General features: G+C 38.0%; 2 protein-coding genes across 2 annotated transcripts; both read left to right on the top strand.

Annotated features, from left to right (window-relative positions):
* Positions 1-1,961: 1,961 nt before the first annotated feature.
* On the top strand, positions 1,962-19,544 carry LOC103519105 (protein transport protein Sec61 gamma-1 subunit; the record flags this gene model as incomplete). Its single annotated transcript, XM_026830712.1, has 3 exons — positions 1,962-2,025; positions 2,356-2,458; positions 19,122-19,544. Coding segments are annotated over 3 exons (177 nt in total), but the record flags the coding sequence as incomplete, so codon positions are not given.
* Positions 7,780-18,677, top strand: LOC103519104 (glutathione S-transferase 1-like). Its single transcript, XM_008484184.3, has 3 exons — positions 7,780-7,939; positions 17,726-17,866; positions 18,615-18,677. The coding sequence occupies exons 2-3, from the start codon at positions 17,726-17,728 to the stop codon at positions 18,675-18,677; spliced, it is 204 nt and encodes a 67-aa protein (XP_008482406.1). The 5' UTR covers positions 7,780-7,939.
* Positions 19,545-19,613: the final 69 nt, after the last annotated feature.

The following is a 19,613-nucleotide window of genomic DNA, read 5'->3' as shown; positions in this document are numbered from 1 at the left end:
TAAATATTACTCATTTTAATTTCAGATTTCTTTGTCACATCATTTAGGTATCAGCCCCTAAACCTGAGACGGACTCAGAAAAAATATCAACGTTCAAGGACAGTAAGAAAAGGGTCAACTGTTATCGATTACCTATTTATCGACAGCCATCAGTGAAGAATTCTTACTTCCTGAAAGGATAATCGGAACATAATGATCGAACTGTTGGGATATTTTCTGATGGGATTCAGCTTACCAATCTTAATGGAAATTTACAGAACTCTGATGTGTGCAGACTGTGCAGTGTAATATTTACTTACCTAGGTACCTAACCTAAATAAAGGTATTCCCTTTCTTCATTTATGATGGCGAGCCTTTACTATTTGGTGCAATACGCTTTTAACGTAAGTAAAATTTATAAGCATTTACCTACTAGGTAGGTACTACCCGCTAAATTATACCTTGTCCAAGAGTAGCATGAAACTCTCGAAACAGTTTACAATAAAACGCCGTGTAAATGTTTCAAAATACCACGCGCAGTTCATTTGCAGCTTCATTATGCGCCTTCTAGAAATAAAAGAGAAAGTAGGTTAGGCAACGCTCTCAACTTTTCACGTGGAATGTAAACAAACTGAGTGTTTGATTTTTGTGTCGATTTGGAACTGAGTTGAAGAAATTACAGTTTCTTTACTCCAGTAAAACTACAGTTATTTCTTCAAGCTCCAAGTGTTTTAGCTGTCTGTGGAACACAGTCCTTTTATCTTAAAAGAACACAGTTATTTTCAAACAGAGGTAAGCTTTGCAGAGGTAGAAATCAACGTCTCAAAGGAAAGTTTACCGTATCACTAAAATCTAGTGACTAGTCTTGAAAATTGAAATAGGTTCTGGGCTTCCTTAGATAATAGTCAGCTGCCTGTCTGCTAACCGTTATTTAGACAGCCTTTCACTGTTTCAAGAAGTTCATACGGTCAGTTTTATCTCAGTCCTCATTCCTAGGCCAGGATTGTTCTCATGAGAAAGTTAGTGAGATTTACAATATACCTAACACCACTCCTGAGCTTCTCAAGAGGATCAGGAGTGTTTGAAATGGAGGAGAGCCATTAACCATGTGTAAAGGTAGTGCAATAGTCCTAAACTAAAATGGACGCGGCACATAAGGGATCAAGTTAACATAATAATAAAGGTGGGTAGGTACTTGAAAAAGATATAACGTGGGTCTGTGCCGATGGTATGTTATGTACCTACCTACCTTACCGACTGTGCTAATCTACATAAATCTGATAATTTACCTGCTAAGGATTACTTAATAGCTGATCTAATACCTACTCACAGTCGGTGCGGCGTATAAACACCACCATGGTGGTCTCATAAAAGCTATTTGATACGTTAACAACTCCGGAGTAAGTTTATAAACACCACCACGGTGGTCTCATAAAAGCTATTTGATACGTTAACAACTCCGGAGTAAGTTCCTACCTAGATATAACATTGTACAGAAATGATTTGTTTAATGACTTATTAAAGAGGATAAATTGTCTAACATTGAAAAATTTACTAACCGTACGAGCTACTGCTGTGGTTTAGTGTTACCTATAGGGTTATCATGTTATCAATTAAGATAGAAAATACAATGTTTATTATGCTTCATGATATAAAGTTCATGTGAGAAGTGGAAGTTATATATGAGATAGGTTGGACGTTCTGTTTGCCAAAGACTCCATCCGTCTCGTCAAAAGATGCACCAAGCCTGACAGGAGGGGTAAGTGAAGACTTGGGTAATAAATTGATAACTTACCCATAGATAGAAGGTGCTTGTAAATTTGAGACATAACCATGTGCATATCCATCAGACATCTATAACTCAACCTAGAAGTTTTATTTTTAGCCCATGTTATGATAATAGTGCTCCCTTTGTACTGTAATCCATTTCCACAACATACTCGTATGTACTTTCAGTTTTACTGACATAATTAATAACATTTACTAATCTGTTTGCCAAAGACTCCATCCGTCTCGTCAAAAGATGCACCAAGCCTGACAGGAGGGGTAAGTGAAGACTTGGGTAATAAATTGATAATTTACCCATAGATAGAAGGTGCTTGTAAATTTGAGACATAATCATGTGCATATCCATCAGACATCTATAACTCAACATAGAAGATTTATTTTTAGCCCATGTTATGATAATAGTGCTCCCTTTTTACTGTAATCCATTTCCACAACATATGTACTTTCAGTTTTGTTTTACTGACATAATTAATGTTGACGCACCATAATTAATTAAAATAAAAAATAAATAACATTTACTAATTTCATTTATTTTTCTGTTCTCCAGAAATAACATTTACTAATTACATTTATTTTTCTGTCTTCCAGAGTTCCAAAAGATTGCCATAGCCACAGCTATTGGTTTCAGTATCATGGGCTTCATTGGATTCTTTGTCAAACTTATCCACATCCCAATCAACAACATCATTGTGTAAGTATTACTCAATTGTTTTCCATGTCACCACAAATTTGAGGGCCCAAAATGACCCTCAAAAGTAATGAATGGGACAAAATTAGTTGACCAACAAAATTCTTTTTTGACCAAATTTTGTCAAAACCAAACTGAATGTTTGAAAGCATTTAGGAGCAAATAAATAAACAAACAAAATGCAAAATTGCCAGGTTAAGGAACAGCTTTACCTTAAAAGATTGCCATAGCCACAGCTATTGGTTTCAGTATCATGGGCTTCATTGGATTCTTTGTCAAACTTATCCACATCCCAATCAACAATATCATTGTGTAAGTATTACTCAATTCACTAAATTGTTTTCCATGTCACCACAAATTTGAGGGCCCAAAATGATCCTCAAAAGTAATGAATGGGACAAAATTAGTTGACCAACAAAATTATTTTTCGACCAAATTTTGTCAAAACCAAACTGGATGTTTAAAAGCATTTATGAGCAAATAAATTAACAAACAAAATGCAAAATCGCCAGGTTAAGGAACAGCTTTACCTTCTAATTTTGTAGGTACCAAATACATAAGACCTTGTTTAGACTGCGGGAGTAAAGGGACTATTCAGTCTCATTCTGGCAGTATAAACAGGGTATATTCTATTCTAATGGTCTTTCAACAGAATAGTCCACAACATTATACATAGATATTTATTTGTAAAATTTTAAATGAGCAATTGAAATCCTGCTTTGATGGTTCCGTGGTTAATGGTCTTTCAACAGAATAGTCCACAACATTATACATAGATATTTATTTGTAAAATTTTAAATGAGCAATTGAAATCCTGCTTTGATGGCGCCTTTTGAAGAGGAATAATACACGGGTTCAAATCCTAGCGAAAATGTGAAATTTTATCCATCAATAGGTAATTTTCGAATTTGACCACAATAACAGTAGGTACTAGTACGTTATAGCGGGACCCGCAGTAAAGGTACTTTTTAGAGCAAATTTAGGGCACGTTCATGTGCTAAAAGTTGTACGCGGGACTTCGAAGCATCACGCCGCGCCGTGGAAACGGAATTTTGAGTACCTATCCAATTTTGATTAGTGGATCTACGGACATAACCTCGGGAACCGCGGATGTCCGCTATTCAGAGGTTTCATTGCAGTACCTATGTTAATAAAGATCTAATCAGATCGTAGTGATATATGGCTATAGCCACAGTGGCCCTTAACTTTTACCGATATCTATGTCCGGACACGGAAAGTAAGAAGGTAAGTACCAATACCTCAACAGTCCTGCTAATCCATCCAATAATTCCTAGACTCTATAATACCCATGGTCTATAAACCGCTCACAGTTACCCATACGAGTATTACCACGTCACTCTTCACAACCAGTTCACAAGAACACGTCATCTCTCTCCAATTTTGATTAGTGGATCTAATAGCGGACATAACCTCGGGAACCGCGGATGTCCGCTATTCAGAGGTTTCATTGCAGTATGTTAATAAAGATCTGACCAGATCGTAGTGATATATGGCTATAGCCATAGTGGCCCTTAACTTTTACCGATATCTATGTCCGGACACGGAAAGTAAGAAGGTAAGTACCAATACCTCAACAGTCCTGCTAATCCATCCAATAATTCCTAGACTCTATAATTCCCATGGTCTATAAACCGCTCACAGTTACCTATACGAGTATTAACACGTCACTCTTTACAGGCAGTTCACAAGAACACGTTAGTCCAACCAATCCTTGTCTTCTTCTACCGGTCATCAGCATAAATTTCACCATCGCTTGAAACTTGGACGGGAAAGTATGAAAGGAATATTCCAGACTGTCCTTCTCTCATGGACCATGACTCATCTCTGATGATAGTAATGACGTCACAAGTTGGTTTAGGAATATTCAATAATTTGGGAAAAACTCCGAGATTTATTATTAAAAATTAGTAGAATTCTGATTCGGATAGAAGTTGTAGGTACCTAATTGACTAAGGTTTAGATTACCTGGACGTACGGATTAAAGTCATGATCAAACGTCAAAAATAAGACCAAACTAGTGTCGACGCTACGTTCGCATTAAGGGTATGTACCTACTTATCTCGCCTTTTATGAAATACCTAAATCCTTTCATGCAATTGGTTCAACAAGTTCTTAAAAACTACATAGGCACATTAACTACAGTCTTTGCCCGGAGCCCCGGAGATATAGGTATTACTTTATTTTTTGACCTAAGTATATTAAAAAAATACGAATTCTAGTGGATGTGCCTAATTTACCATAATATTTTGCATTTAAAACAATGTTAGATCCAAGTAAATAGTGGATGTGCCTTATTTACCATACCTACTAAGTCCTGAGTAGATATGTTCTATTCCGTGTTTGAAAATAAGTTGCAAACAATATTAGGTTCGAGTAAATAGTGGATGTGCCTAATTTACCACAAGCATTTCTCAATTTCGGGACTAAGTTCAGTTCATTTTTACAAAGTACCTACCTGCTAATACCTATTTCCATTAACGTGGGGGATTCATGGGTCACATAATTTTGGACGTTAAAACGTGTCATAATATTCATTCCATTTTTGTTTGTTCGCCACTGATTCTCTGATCCCAAGCCATACTCCGCTACTCACCGGCTATGATTCAGCTAGATGAGTAGCGGAGGGGGATTCCCATCAGAATTATCAAGTTGCTCATTTGTATTGAATTCTTGCCTCTCTCTTCATTCCTATAATATTCTCGTTCATTCATACCTAACAATCAACTTTTATCAGGACCCAATCCCTAAGGAAACAACTCCTTACTGTGTCAAGGTCCTATCTAAAGATCAACCTCATGATAATTATGGCTTGTGTTTATTTCAGAAATGGATCAAGTTCAGAAATTCTTGGAACCCACCCGCTTGTTTGCCAAAGACTCCATCCGTCTCGTCAAAAGATGCACCAAGCCTGACAGGAGGGGTAAGTGAAGACTTGGTTATTAAATTGATAATTTAGACATAGATAGAAGGTGCTCGTAAATTTGAGACATAATCATGTGCAAATCCATCAGACATCTATAACTCAACCTAGAAGTTTTATTTTTAGCCCATGTTATTATAATAGTGCTCCCTTTGTACTGTAATCCATTTCCACAACATATGTACTTTCAGTTTTACTGACATAATTAATAACATTTACTAATCTATTAATGGCAGACTCAGGATAACTTTGGGGGGGCTTAAGCCCCCCAAGCCCCCCCCTATCGCCGCCTATGAACATAATAGTTCAGATTTATATTTCTCAGTAAACTTGTAAATCAGCAATTTTATTGAAACCCTACCTTGATGGCTCCGTGGTTAAGCGCCTTTTGAAGAGGAATAATACGTGGGTTCAAATCCCAGCGAAAACGTGAAATTTTATCCATCAATAATTTACAAATTTGACCACAATAACAGTAGGTACTAGGTACTAGTATGCTATTGCGGGCTCCGCAGTAAAGTACTCTTTAGAGCAAATTTACGGCACGTTCATGTGCTAAAAGTTGTACGCGGGACTTCGAAGCATCACACCGCGCCGTGGAAATGGAATTTTGAGTATCCAATTTTGATTAGTGGATCTAATAGCGGACATAACCTCGGGAACCGCGGATGTCCGCTATTCAGAGGTTTCATTGCAGTATGTTAACGAAGATCCAACCAGATCGCACTGACCTAGAGCTTAAATAGCCGGTGGCCGTACTTTTACCAATACCTCAACAGAGTCAATAGTCCTACTAATGCATCCTAGAATTCCTAGACCCTACAGTTCCCAATTTCCCATGGTCTATAAACCGCTCACGGTTCTAATACCACGTCACTCTTCACAACCAGTTCACAAGAACACGTCATCTCTCATTAGTCCAACCAATCCTTCTTCTACCGATCATCAGCATAAATTTCACCATCGCTTGAAACTTGGACGGGAAAGTATGAAAGGAATATTCCAGCCTGTCATTCTCTCATGGACCATGACTCATCTCTGATGACTTTATAGTAATGACGTCACAAGTTGGTTTAGGAATATTCAATAATTTTGGAAAAACTCCGAGATTTACCTATTATTAAAAATTAGTAGAATTCTGATTCGGATAGAAGTTGTAGGTACCTAACTGACTAAGGTTTAGGTTACCTGGACGTACGGATACTCATCTCTGATGATAGTAATGACGTCACAAGTTGGTTTAGGAATATTCAATAATTTGGGAAAAACTCCGAGATTTATTATTAAAAATGAGTGGAATTCTTATTCGGATAGAAGTTGTACCTAACTGACTAATGTTTAGGTTACCTGGATGTACGGATTAAAGTCATGATCAAACGTCAAAAATAATACAAAACTAGTGTCGACGCTACGTTCGCATTAAGGGTATGTACCTACTTATCTCGCCTTTCATGAAATACCTAAATCCTTTCATGCAATTGCTTCAACAAGTTCTTAAAAACTACATAGGTAGGTACATTAACTAGGTACAGTCTTTACCCGGAGCCTCGGAGATATATTGCTTTATTTTTCGACCTATTCAAAAAATACGAATTCTAGTGGATGTGCCTAATTTACCATAATATTTTGCATTTAAAACAATGTTGGGTCCAAGTAAATAGTGGATGTGCCTTATTTACCATAGGTACCTAAGTCCTAAGTAGATAGTGTTTGAAAATAAGTTGCAAACAATGTTAGGTTCGAGTAAATAGTGGATGTGCCTAATTTACCACAGGTATTTCTCTTCGCATTAAGGGTATGTACCTACTTATCTCGCCTTTCATGAAATACCTAAATCCTTTCATGCAATTGCTTCAACAAGTTCTTAAAAATTACATAGGTACATTAACTACAGTCTTTACCCGGAGCCCCGGAGATATATTATTTTTTGACCTATTCAAAAAATACGAATTCTAGTGGATGTGCTTAATTTACCATAACATTTTGCATTCAAAACAATGTTGGGTCCAAGTAAATAGTGGATGTGCCTTATTTGCTATACCTAAGTCCTAAGTAGATAATTATGTTCTATTCCGTGTTTGAAAATAAGTTGCAAACAATGTTAGGTTCGAGTAAAAAGTGGATGTGCCTAATTTACCACAAGCATTTCTCAATTTCGGGACTAAGTTTAGTTCATTTTTAAAGTACCTACCTGCTAATACCTATTTCCATTATCGTGGGGGATTCATGGGTCACATTATTTTGGACGTTAAAACGAGTCATGATATTCATTCAATTTTTGTTTGTTCGCCACTGATTCTCTGATCCCAAGCAATACCTACTCCGCTACTCACCGGCTATGATTCAGCTAGATGAGTAGCGGAGGGGATTCCCATCAGCATTATCAAGTTGCTCAATTGTATTGAATTCTTGCCTCTCTCTTCATTCCTATAATATTCTCGTTCATTTTCGAATTCATTCAGTTCAATTTTAGCCTGTGAAGTGTTCACTTCGATTCCAACTTCTCCATTTCTCGAATATTTTTTTCAACTCCACACATCAAGGTAAGATTTTTAATTATTTTAGTTTAATTAATATTGTTTATCTGGATTTACAGGAGAAAATAATCGTGTTCGCTCTAACAAATACAGTTTTATTGAGATATTCTTGCGCTAAAAAAATCATTGTGCCGGTTAAGCCGGGTTTCACAATAAAATCCGGGTCTTGGGATTTTTTTTTTTTTTTTTTGAAAGGTGGGCAATTTTTCTAAACCTCTGTCACTCCAGAAGTTCAATCCAAAAGAGTCTGTCCATAATTTTCAAGAGTCTATTTTTTTCAAGAGTCTAGGCAGACCACCCAACCGATGGGACAAAGATTTGAAAGGAGTAGTTGGCAAGAACTGGCAAAAATCCGCTCAAGACCGCGAATTCTGGAAGCGTAATCTACATAATTACTTGGCATCATAATCTACAAATTTCTTGAGAAGGCCGCATCTCGTAAGAGATCGATATGGCTGTATTATTATTATTATTTTATATCTTTCGTACGTCCGATTACTAAATAAATGTTGGACGACTCAACATTTTAAATCTTGATGTAGGTTATCATAAATTTGGCAATTTTTTTTTTGGCAACAACGAAAATGTGTGCAAGTAGTGTAAATGTAAATATAGGTAGGTACCTACGCTCACAAATTACAGTTGGGACGACTCAACATTTTAAATCTTGATGTAGGTTATCATAAATTTGGCAATTTTTTTTTTTTGGCAACAACAAAAATGTGTGCAAGTACCTAGTGTAAATGTGAATATATTATAGGTACCTAGGCAGGTACCTACGCTCACAAATTACACTTGCTTATCTGCACGTCAGGTAAATAATAGAAAGTAATAAAATATAAGCGTAGGGGGTTGCTCATAGTAGGTAGATTACAGTTGCTTATCTGCACGTCAGGTAAATAATAGAAAGTAATAAAATATGTATAAGTGTAGGGGGTTGCTCATAGTAGGTAAGTACCTATACCTACTTTCAAATAATTTTCGTCGTACACGCAATGAAAATCTAGGTACCATACCTACTGGTCACTGGTCAGTCGTAAAGGCACGAGCCGTATACGAGTAGTAGTTACGTTAATTTCATGATGTTCTAGTTCTTCGGCCTTCACTCCACTGATTTTACAGATTAGGTACCCACCTAGGTAATAGGTATACTGTCAGGTAAATAATAGAAAGTAATAAAATATGTATAAGTGTAGGGGGTTGCTCATAGTAGGTAAGTCAGGTAAATAATAGAAAGTAATAAAATATGTATAAGTGTAGGGGGTTGCTCATAGTAGGTAAGTATACCTACTTTCAAATAATTTTTGTCGTACACGCAATGAAAATCTAGGTACCATACCTACTGGTCACTGGTCAGTCGTAAAGGCACAAGCCGTACGAGTAGTAGTTACGTTAATTTCATGATGTTCTAGTTCTTCGGCCTTCACTCCACTGATTTTACAGATTAGGTATACCTACCTAGGTAATAGATATACCTCCCTAGCTAGACTTACATCAATTTTTCATATGCCATTTTGTTTGTAGGTAACTATAATTTAGGTAGGTACGAGGGAAACAAGAAAATTGAAGAGAAGAAATACCTACTTTATTTTATGAGATTTTAAAGCAATCAGTTTGGTTGGTAAGAGGAAGTGGGTGGTACCTACCTAGGTAGGTCCTAATTATGATGGCCGACCTGACTTTTTCATATGCCATTTTGTTTGTAGGTAACTATAATTTAGGTAGGTACGAGGGAAACAAAATTGAAGAGAAGAAATACCTACTTTATTTTATAATGAGATTTTAAAGCAATCAGTTTGGTTGGTAAGAGGAAGTGGGTAGATACCTACCTATAGGTAGGTCCTAATTATGATGGCCGACCTGAATTTTTCATATGCCATTTTGTTTGTAGGTAACTATAATTTAGGTAGGTACGAGGGAAACAAAATTGAAGAGAAGAAATACCTACTTTATAATGAGATTTTAAAGCAATCAGTTTGGTTGGTAAGAGAATGATTTGTACTCGTAGAATGATTTGTTGTCCTATATTATACACCTATACATTAGAAATGAAAGGTTTTAGGTAAGTGGTACCTACTCGTATTAGTTTAGTAGACAATTTATAACTATTGTTATAAATTGAAGAGTGACTGGTGTCAATCGATTACCTGTCGTCACCTCTCTGAATACCGGCATTGTAGGCATTCACAGCTAACAAATTCACAGGAATACAGAAGAGAAGAGAGGTTACAAATATTGACAGGAACATAGAGACCAAGAGAGGTTACAAGTCACAGGAGGGGGGACTTATCACATGGTATAGCATGACTAGGTATAACCTACCTAAACTATGTAAACCTAGTCCTGATAGGAAAATTAGTAGCAGGGTATTAGGCGTAAAGGAAAAACTAGGTACCTCCTACCTATTGTTTATTATTACTTGTGGAAGATCTCTGATGCTGAAGGCCGTTCAGACCTTGGCCCTAATGGTAGCTCATTCGTGATGCCACAGAATGACATTAGAATGGCAAAATAAATAGTGAATCCCCTGTAATTCTCTTCCATCGAGAACTAGGTAGCCTTTCTGATAGTGACCAAAACTTTCAAAGGTCACTCACACTCGAGCGTCGCGACGCACTTAGCGTCCTTTGTTTGAAGTCTACCGACCTGAATGTTTATGTTTTTCACCGAAACATTTTTGTAGTGTCCCGGCCTGAGCCTTTCTGATAGTGACCAAAACTTTCAAAGGTCACTCACACTCGAGCGTCGCGACGCACTTAGCGTCCTTTGTTTGAAGTCTATGTGTGGGGTGACGAAAAAGATCAATACCTACATTATAAATATACCTAAAGAAGGAGGAGGTAGCTACAAATTCGCCACATCCATTAGTTATACAAACATAATTTATAATGTACGAACACTACGAAATAGGTACCTAGTAATATTCACACGTTCAAGTAGATTAACGCATAGGTATAAAATCTCCATGTAGGTACCTAAACCTCACAACACCAATATGAAGCTTTACCACAAACATAATTTATAATGTACGAACACTACGAAATAGGTACCTAGTAATATTCACACGTTCAAGTAGATTAACGCATAGGTATAAAATGTCCATGTAGGTGCCTAAATCTCACAACACCAACATGAACTTTAACAAACATACTCGTAGAATGATTTGTTGTCCTATACACCTATACATTAGAAGTGAAAGGTTTTAGGTACCTACTCGTATTAGTTTAGTAGACAATTTATAACTATTGTTATAAATTGAAGAGTGACTGGTCTTAATCGATTACCTGTCGTCACCTCTCTGAATACCGGCATTGTAGGCGACAATTTATAACTATTGTTATAAATTGAAGAGTGACTGGTGTTAATCGATTACCTGTCGTCACCTCTCTGAATACCGGCATTGTAGGCATTCTCAGCAAACAAATTCACAGGAATACAGAAGAGAAGAGAGGTTACAAATATTGACAGGAACATAGAGACCAAGAGAGGTTACAAGTCACAGGAGGGGGGACTTATCACATGGTAGCATGACTAGGTACCTACCTAAACTATGTAAACCTAGTCCTGATAGGAAAATTAGTAGCAGGGTGTTAGGCGTAAAGGGAAAACTGGGTACCTCCTACCTATTGTTTATTATTATAGAGGTTACAAATATTGACAGGAACATAGAAACCAAGAGAGGTTACAAGTCACAGGAGGGGGGACTTATCACATGGTAGCATGACTAGTTACCTACCTAAACTATGTAAACGTAGTCCTGATAGGAGAATTAGTAGCAGGGTATTAGGCGTAAAGGGAAAACTAGGTACCTCCTACCTATTGTTTATTATTACTTGTGGAAGATCTCTGATGCTGAAGGCCGTTCAGACCTTGGCCCTAATGGTAGCTCATTCGTGATGCCACAGAATGACATTAGAATGGCAAAATAAATAGTGAATCCCCCCGACAGATTGATTCGCTGAACCTCTTCAGAGTTCGAGTTGCGCAGACGAGACATTCTCTTTCTCCCAGAGCAGAGCAGGCAAATTTTTGAAGACCGTTCTATGGCCAATAAGACCAACATTCAGGATGCTGGAATATTTTCAACTAGGTTCTACTAGTTTATAACTTGAGTGGGAACCATTTCATTGAAGAAAAAATAATAACGATGTTCGCCCACTAAACTGTATGTGTAGTACTTTTCATTGTTACTCTTTAGATAGCTCAGACTACAAATAGGTAGGAAGGTGGTACACTAAAAGGTGCAGAATCTGTAGGCAGATCTGGAACTCCTAAAGATCAATACAGATTGCATAACTCCTCAGACTGCATTGTGTGAGAATGCCAACAGCTTGAAGTGAGTGGTAGTGTTTTATAGTTTTATGTTCTTGGATAATATTCATTTTAACGTGTTCTCCAGACCAGTTGTTCAAAGATATTGTGATCAACTCTTTACTATTCATTGGCGAAAGGGAAAGGCGAATCAGAGTTGTTGGATTTATTTGAAATCCAACATCCAAGAAAGTAGTGTCCAACTTCGGACCATGGCTTCTCAAACCCGGGATCTAGATATTTATTTGTAAAATTTTAAATGAGCAATTGAAATCCTGCTTTGATGGTTCCGTGGTTAAGCGCCTTTTGAAGAGGAATAATACACGGGTTCAAATCCTAGCGAAAATGTGAAATTTTATCCATCAATAGGTAATTTTCGAATTTGACCACAATAACAGTAGGTACTAGTACGTTATAGCGGGACCCGCAGTAAAGGTACTTTTTAGAGCAAATTTAGGGCACGTTCATGTGCTAAAAGTTGTACGCGGGACTTCGAAGCATCACGCCGCGCCGTGGAAACGGAATTTTGAGTACCTATCCAATTTTGATTCATGGATCTAATAGCGGACATAACCTCGGGAACCGCGGATGTCCGCTATTCAGAGGTTTCATTGCAGTACCTATGTTAATAAAGATCTGACCAGATCGTAGTGATATATGGCTATAGCCATAGTGGCCCTTAACTTTTACCGATACCTACGTCCGGACACGGAAAGTAAGAAGGTAAGTACCAATACCTCAACAGTCCTGCTAATCCATCCAATAATTCCTAGACTCTATAATACCCATGGTCCATAAACCGCTCACAGTTACCTATACGAGTATTAACACGTCACTCTTCTCAACCAGTTCACAAGAACACGTCATCTCTGATTAGTCCAACCAATCCTTCTTCTGGTTACCGGTCATCAGCATAAATTTCACCATCGCTTGAAACTTGGACGGGAAAGTATGAAAAGAATATCAATATTCCAGCCTGTCAGAAATGTTTGCCCTGCCTCGACAGAATAAAGTACTAATTGTTGAGCCTTATGATCTATCTGACTTATGACGAATCAATCTGAATAAAGAACAGAGGTAGGAGGGTAGGACAGAATTTACTGGCAATGAACCAAGGTCACAGTGTAAGGGAAACTAAAGAGCGCGGTAACCTAGGGCACCTCTTGAGCACTAAAGTTCCAAAGTTGTGTTGTATACTTCCTCTTAGAACTAAAGCTTGGAACTGAAGAATACTGTAGTCTACCTAGTTTTTTTTTCCTACCGGAAACCACAAATTTCAAGACGTCTCGAGTATCCACTCTGTAACTTTAAGTATGGAGTAGTATAGGTACTTACTATACTTAGGTTTACTCGTATAACTTCGAGGTTTAATGTAGATCGAGTATTAGGTGTCCAGGAAATGACCTTGATTCTGTTCGTCAGAAAACGGAGGGGTAATTTTTTTTCTTGAACTTCCAAGGGTGAGAACAGAAGCCCTCGCGATTAGACCTTCAAGCAGAATTCTTTCTCCTACTCTGAGTTCCTTATAAAATAATGGAGGGGAATACACCATAAGTTCTACAAATTATTAACTACCTATAGCACCTAGGTTGTAGGCATATCGTTAGCTGGGGAAAATTAAGGTCATAGCAGTTAGGTACTCGTATGTTGTCCATCATTTTTCTAGCTTTTTCCCCCCGATACAATCTCGACACAAAAAGTACAAACCTTTCTAGCTCCCTCACCACCTATGTCCATTCCAAACTAACACTTTCTTGCTTTCTTCCCCAGCTTTGATCGCGGTCAGCCGGAACCTTGAGAGTGTGTCTTGGCATCTCCTATTCCTCTACCTTGGTACTGTGGTTTTTATAAATCAATATTTCGAAATCAAATGAATAATATCGATCTCGGATATGGTATTAAGTAGAGGTATGAACCAATACATGATGTGGAATGTAGATATAGCTCGTTCTTATATAAATCAATATTTCGAAATCAAATGAATAATATCGATCTCGGATATGGTATTAAGTAGAGGTATGAACCAATACATCATGTGGAATGTAGATATAGGTAAGAATAAGTTTGTATAACGTATACCTATTTATGGACCAATACACGATGTAGGTCTTCGAACGGGTATTCATTGTAATTTCAAAGTTATTGCAGCTTTGAAGATATTCTATTTGTAGAAACACATCAACTTCTGCAATGTTTGAAATTTTTGTCCACCAAATTTCGTCGAGCTTCGCATTCTTCTTTACTTCGTCTGTAATCCCGCTCAATCGAGGTAAATCTGCGCATTGCAGAATCAAATTATCAAACTTATGATGCCCCAAAAAATAAACCTATGACTGACGTGTCCTTTTCATTGGTGATTTCAGTACCCCCACTGTTTCGGAGGTGCCCCATTGGATGCTGAGAAAGCTGAGAAGTTGGACCAGGCTCTCGGATTCCTCAACACATTCCTTGCCTCATCTCCCTGGGTTGCCGGCGACAACATCACCATTGCCGACTGCTCCATTGTCGCCTCCCTGTCCACCATTGAGGTAAATATAGAAACTTTTAAGGTATAAACATACTACCAACACCCATCACGTCACTTCACGTGAGATCATGGGGAGTCAGAAAGATATAGTTGAAAGTTTTCCGATAATATTGTAGGAAATTTCGTTCAGGACAGCCACACTATACTATCACATCATGTGATGGTAGTGTGTTTCTACCTTTAAACATCAGTGCCTCAAAGAACGTTGAATTCAGAACCATCCATTGTGAAGTTCGCCACTGATTCTCTGATCCCAAGCCATACTCCGCTACTCACCGGCTATGATTCAGCTAGATGAGTAGCGGAGGGGGATTCCCATTAGAATTATTATCAAGTTGCTCATTTGTATTGGCAACCTATGGAATGTTTAATAAAGAACTACAAAAATGGTTTCTTTGTAGTTCTTTATTAAACGAAATAAATTTTATACCTTGTTTATACATATTGATCCGAGCTACTAAAGACTTTTATCGAAGAGTTGAAAGAATATTGAGTAGGAAGCTACAGCCATGGCTTCGGTATAATTTTACCGGTATACGTCGCTCTCATGCATCAGGCAGACCGGTATCTGAGATACCAATAATTCATAAGAATACATAATAGCAATAAAAGCATAGTACAAGAAGTGAAAGTTTCGCTTAGTCATAAAGTTACGTGGTGACAGATTGATTCGCTGAACCTCTTCAGAGTTCGAGTTGTGCAGACGAGACATTCTCTTTCTCCCAGAGCAGAGCAGGCAAATTTTTGCAGACCGTTCTATGGCCAATAGGACCAACATTCAGGATGCTGGAATATTTTCAACTAGGTTCTACTAGTATATATAACTTGAGTGGGAACCATTTCATTGAAGAAAAAATAATAACGATGTTCGCCCACTAAACTCAGTGTATGTGTAGTACTTTTCATTGGTACTCTTTAGATAGCTCAGGCTACAAATAGGTAGGAAGGTGGTACATTAAAAGGTGCAGAATCTGTAGGCAGATCTGGAACTCCTAAAGATCAATACAGATTGCATAACTCCTCAGACTGCATTGTGTGAGAATGCCAACAGCTCTAAGTGAGTGGTAGTGTTTTATAGTTTTATGTTCTTGGATAATGATCATTTTAACGTGTTCTCCAGACCAGTTATTCAAAGATATTGTGATCAACTCTTTACTATTCATTGGCGAAAGGGAAAGGCGAATCAGAGTTGTTGGATTTATTTGAAATCCAACATCCAAGAAAGTAGTGTTCAACTTCGGACCACATGGCTTCTCAAACCCGGCATCCCGGCAATCTGCTGGTCCTAATGTTCTCATCGTGCGTTTATCTTGTTGGTTGAATGGTCATGTAAAGTTGCCAGTGGGATAACACAAGGGAGCGTACTTACTTATTTCTTAGCCTCCAACACACAGTTCCTACCATGGATGACAACGGTTACACTCTGTCAGAGAGGTAAGCAAGTAGGGTGCGCCCAGAAATACCAACTTCTCAGCTGAATTATTACCTGTTAATTGTTAAAATGCTGAAGTACCCTCTATAGTTAAAACTACAGATCTTGAGCTCGTAAGTCGGCATCTAATGCTAATGACAGATGACAGGGTTTTCCAAGTCGAACTCCATCTCGAGATATAAAGGAGCAAGGTAGCGCTCCGCCCCGCCAAGTCAAGAAAGTTTGACCGCGTACCTATTATCATAATGATGGTAGACTCTAGATATCAATCATACGAGTTGATTTCAGCCTAAGATTCTCTCAAGGACTCAATTCGCCCCGCCAAGTCAAGAAAGTTTGACCGCGTACCTATTATCATAATGATGGTAGACTCTAGATATCAATCATACGAGTTGATTTCAGTCTAAGATTCTCTCAAGGACTCAATCTATCAAATTCCTCATCTTCTGATTTCAGCCGTGCCATCATTGCCTACCTTGCTGAACAATACGGCAAAGACGACAGCCTGTACCCAAAGGACCCCAAGGCGAGAGGCATCGTCAACCAAAGACTGTACTTCGACATTGGAACCCTGTACCAGAGATTTGCTGACTACTTCGTAAGTACCTTATTCATTATTTTAACATAGTTTTGAATGGGCTGGAGTAATCCCAGGAAAAGCAGTAATCGAAGACTGCAGAATGTTATGGGTTATGGTTATTAAATTTGTACTCGCATGTCTGCAAGTCTGCATACTTACGAATGTCTGCGTCTGTAGGCAATTAACCAATTAGCCTTATACGTCTCATAACTGTGTATTGCAGTACCTTATTCATTATTTTAACATAGTTTTGAATGGGCTGGAGTAATCCCAGGAAAAGCAGTAATCGAAGACTGCAGAATGTTATGGTTCTTAAATTTGTACTCGCATGTCTGAAAGTCTGCATACTTATGAATGTCTGCGTCTGTAGGCAATTAACCAATTAGCCTTATACGTCTCATAACTGTGTATTGTCTCATTAATTACCAACCTATGGAATGTTTAATAAAGAACTACAAAAATGGTTTCTTTGTAGTTCTTTATTAAACGAAATAAATTTTATACCTTGTTTATATACATATTGATCCGAGCTACTAAAGACTTTTATCGAAGAGTTGAAAGAATATTGAGTAGGAAGCTACAGCCATAGCTTCGGCATAATTTTACCGGCATACGTCGCTCTCATGCATCAGGCAGACCGGTATCGGAGATACCAATAATTCATAAGAATACATAATAGCAATAAAAGCATAGTACAAGAAGTGAAAGTTTCGCTTAGTCATAAAGTTACGTGGTGACAGATTGATTTAGGTTGTAGGCATATCGTTAGCTGGGGAAAATTAAGGTCATAGCAGTTAGGTACTCGTATGTTGTCCATCATTTTTCTAGCTTTTTCCCCCCGATACAATCTCGACACAAAAAGTACAAACCTTTCTAGCTCCCTCACCACCTATGTCCATTCCAAACTAACACTTTCTTGCTTTCTTCCCCCATTGATTTCAGATGACCATTGACTTCTACTATGTCCCCGGCAGTGCCCCATGCCGTGCTGTGCAGCTGGCTGCCGCTCAAATTGGAGTCCCCCTCAACCTGAAACACACCGATCTCATGAAGGGCGAGCACTTGACCCCCGAGTTCTTGAAGGTAAACGCACACCCTGTTTACAGACTTTGATTTTATTTGAACCGAGTTAACAAGGTCTTCTTCTTTTTATCTATTTAAAAGTTCTGCAACCTGTTAACCGGAGACAAGAGTAGCGCAAAATTAAGTGGGTCATTTTTCATTGCCCACCTGTCACAGGTGGCAGTAGGTTAGGTAACATGCTCTAATTCTGCGCGGACGGTGTTACGTTTAAGCTTTAACTTTCCAACTGAAACTTTGAAAAAATCCTGAATGGCTCCCATTCTGCTCCTTGTTGTGTACCGGTTTTGAAGGCTTTCTCTCACTAAATACAAAACTGGCAGGTTCTAGAAAATTATTAGGTGTTTTACCTTATATTACTGTAAACATAAATAAATTTCCGTTCTATTGTTATTATTACCGCCTGACTCGCTAACTCTTTATCTCATCACTCTGTTTCTTATCAACCCTTATCTCAATTAGGGTCATTAGACGTGAGTAGGTAATTATGAAGTAAATATTGATAAAGGGGGCACACGTTATTACCTACCTAGGTAGGTACCTATATAGAAAGTAGGTACTCGTAACTGATAAGTCTAATGTACGTAGACTTATAAGTACGTACCTACCTTTTCAGTCGTATTTTAGGCATTTTTAAGAAAATTGTACCAAAAGGGCTTGCTTTACTAAGGAGCGCGATAGCACTCCGCCCCGCCAAGTCAAAACAGTTTGACAGCACTAATACTTGTGAACAATTTGGCCCTTGTTTCAGCTCAACCCCCAACACACAGTTCCTACCATGGATGACAACGGTTACACTCTGTCAGAGAGGTAAGCAAGTAGGGTGCGCCCAGAAATACCTACTTCTCAGCTGAATTATTACCTAAATATTCCTACCAAATTTCAGCTTTCTAGGTGTTGTGGTTCTAGAGATAGATCGATCAGTGTGTGAACTATGAAATGTGAAATGTGAATGAGTGAATGGATCTCGTTCTTATAATATAAGATATTTCGAAATCAAATGAATAATATCGATCTCGGACATGGTATTAAGTAGAGGTATGAACCAATACATGATGTGGAATGTAGACCTGTTAATTGTTAAAATGCTGAAGTACCCTCTATAGTTAAAACTACAGATCTTGAGCTCGTAAGTCGGCATCTAATGCTTTTTTTTTGGTTTTCCAAGTCGAACTCCATCTCGAGATATAAAGGAGCAAGGTAGCGCTCCGCCCCGCCAAGTCAAGAATGTTAATGTTTATTCATTTCTATGTTGCAGAGGATCATAAACATCAGCATGGTTCCTTATTGGTTGTTACTGTTTCTCCTCTGTAATATATTCCCTGTCCTCCCTTTTCGGTCAACACATCTTACGTGATTCAAGAAACAACTCCACCAGTTTCATCAACATGGATGTGTGACAACGTCAAATTTTGTACATAGTTTTGTATCAGTTGAAAGGATACCTGGGTTGGTGAAGTTTATTACAATGATGGGGTCAAGTGGATTGGAACACATCACATGCCTTCAGGCACACTCCATTTGTCAAGGGTCTAGGTATTACCTTGCCCTTGGGATCAATTTAATTTGAAGAAACCATTTTACTGTTACTGTGTTGCTTTAAGTAGTTGAAATTTGAAGTAAAATTTCAACTCCTATCCAGGAAGAATAACCCAATTCCTGGAATATGTAGAATGCCACAATTTTATCAAGAATTGTAACATGGTTGAATAGTATTGAACAAGAAATGCAATATGGTAACTTGAGTTGT

This window comes from Diaphorina citri, unplaced genomic scaffold (assembly GCF_000475195.1).
Source record: "Diaphorina citri unplaced genomic scaffold, Diaci psyllid genome assembly version 1.1 scaffold2538, whole genome shotgun sequence".
NCBI lineage: Eukaryota > Metazoa > Arthropoda > Insecta > Hemiptera > Psyllidae > Diaphorina > Diaphorina citri.
The sequence above is the reverse complement of the archived record's forward strand: the minus strand, read 5'-3'. Positions and strand labels throughout refer to the sequence as shown.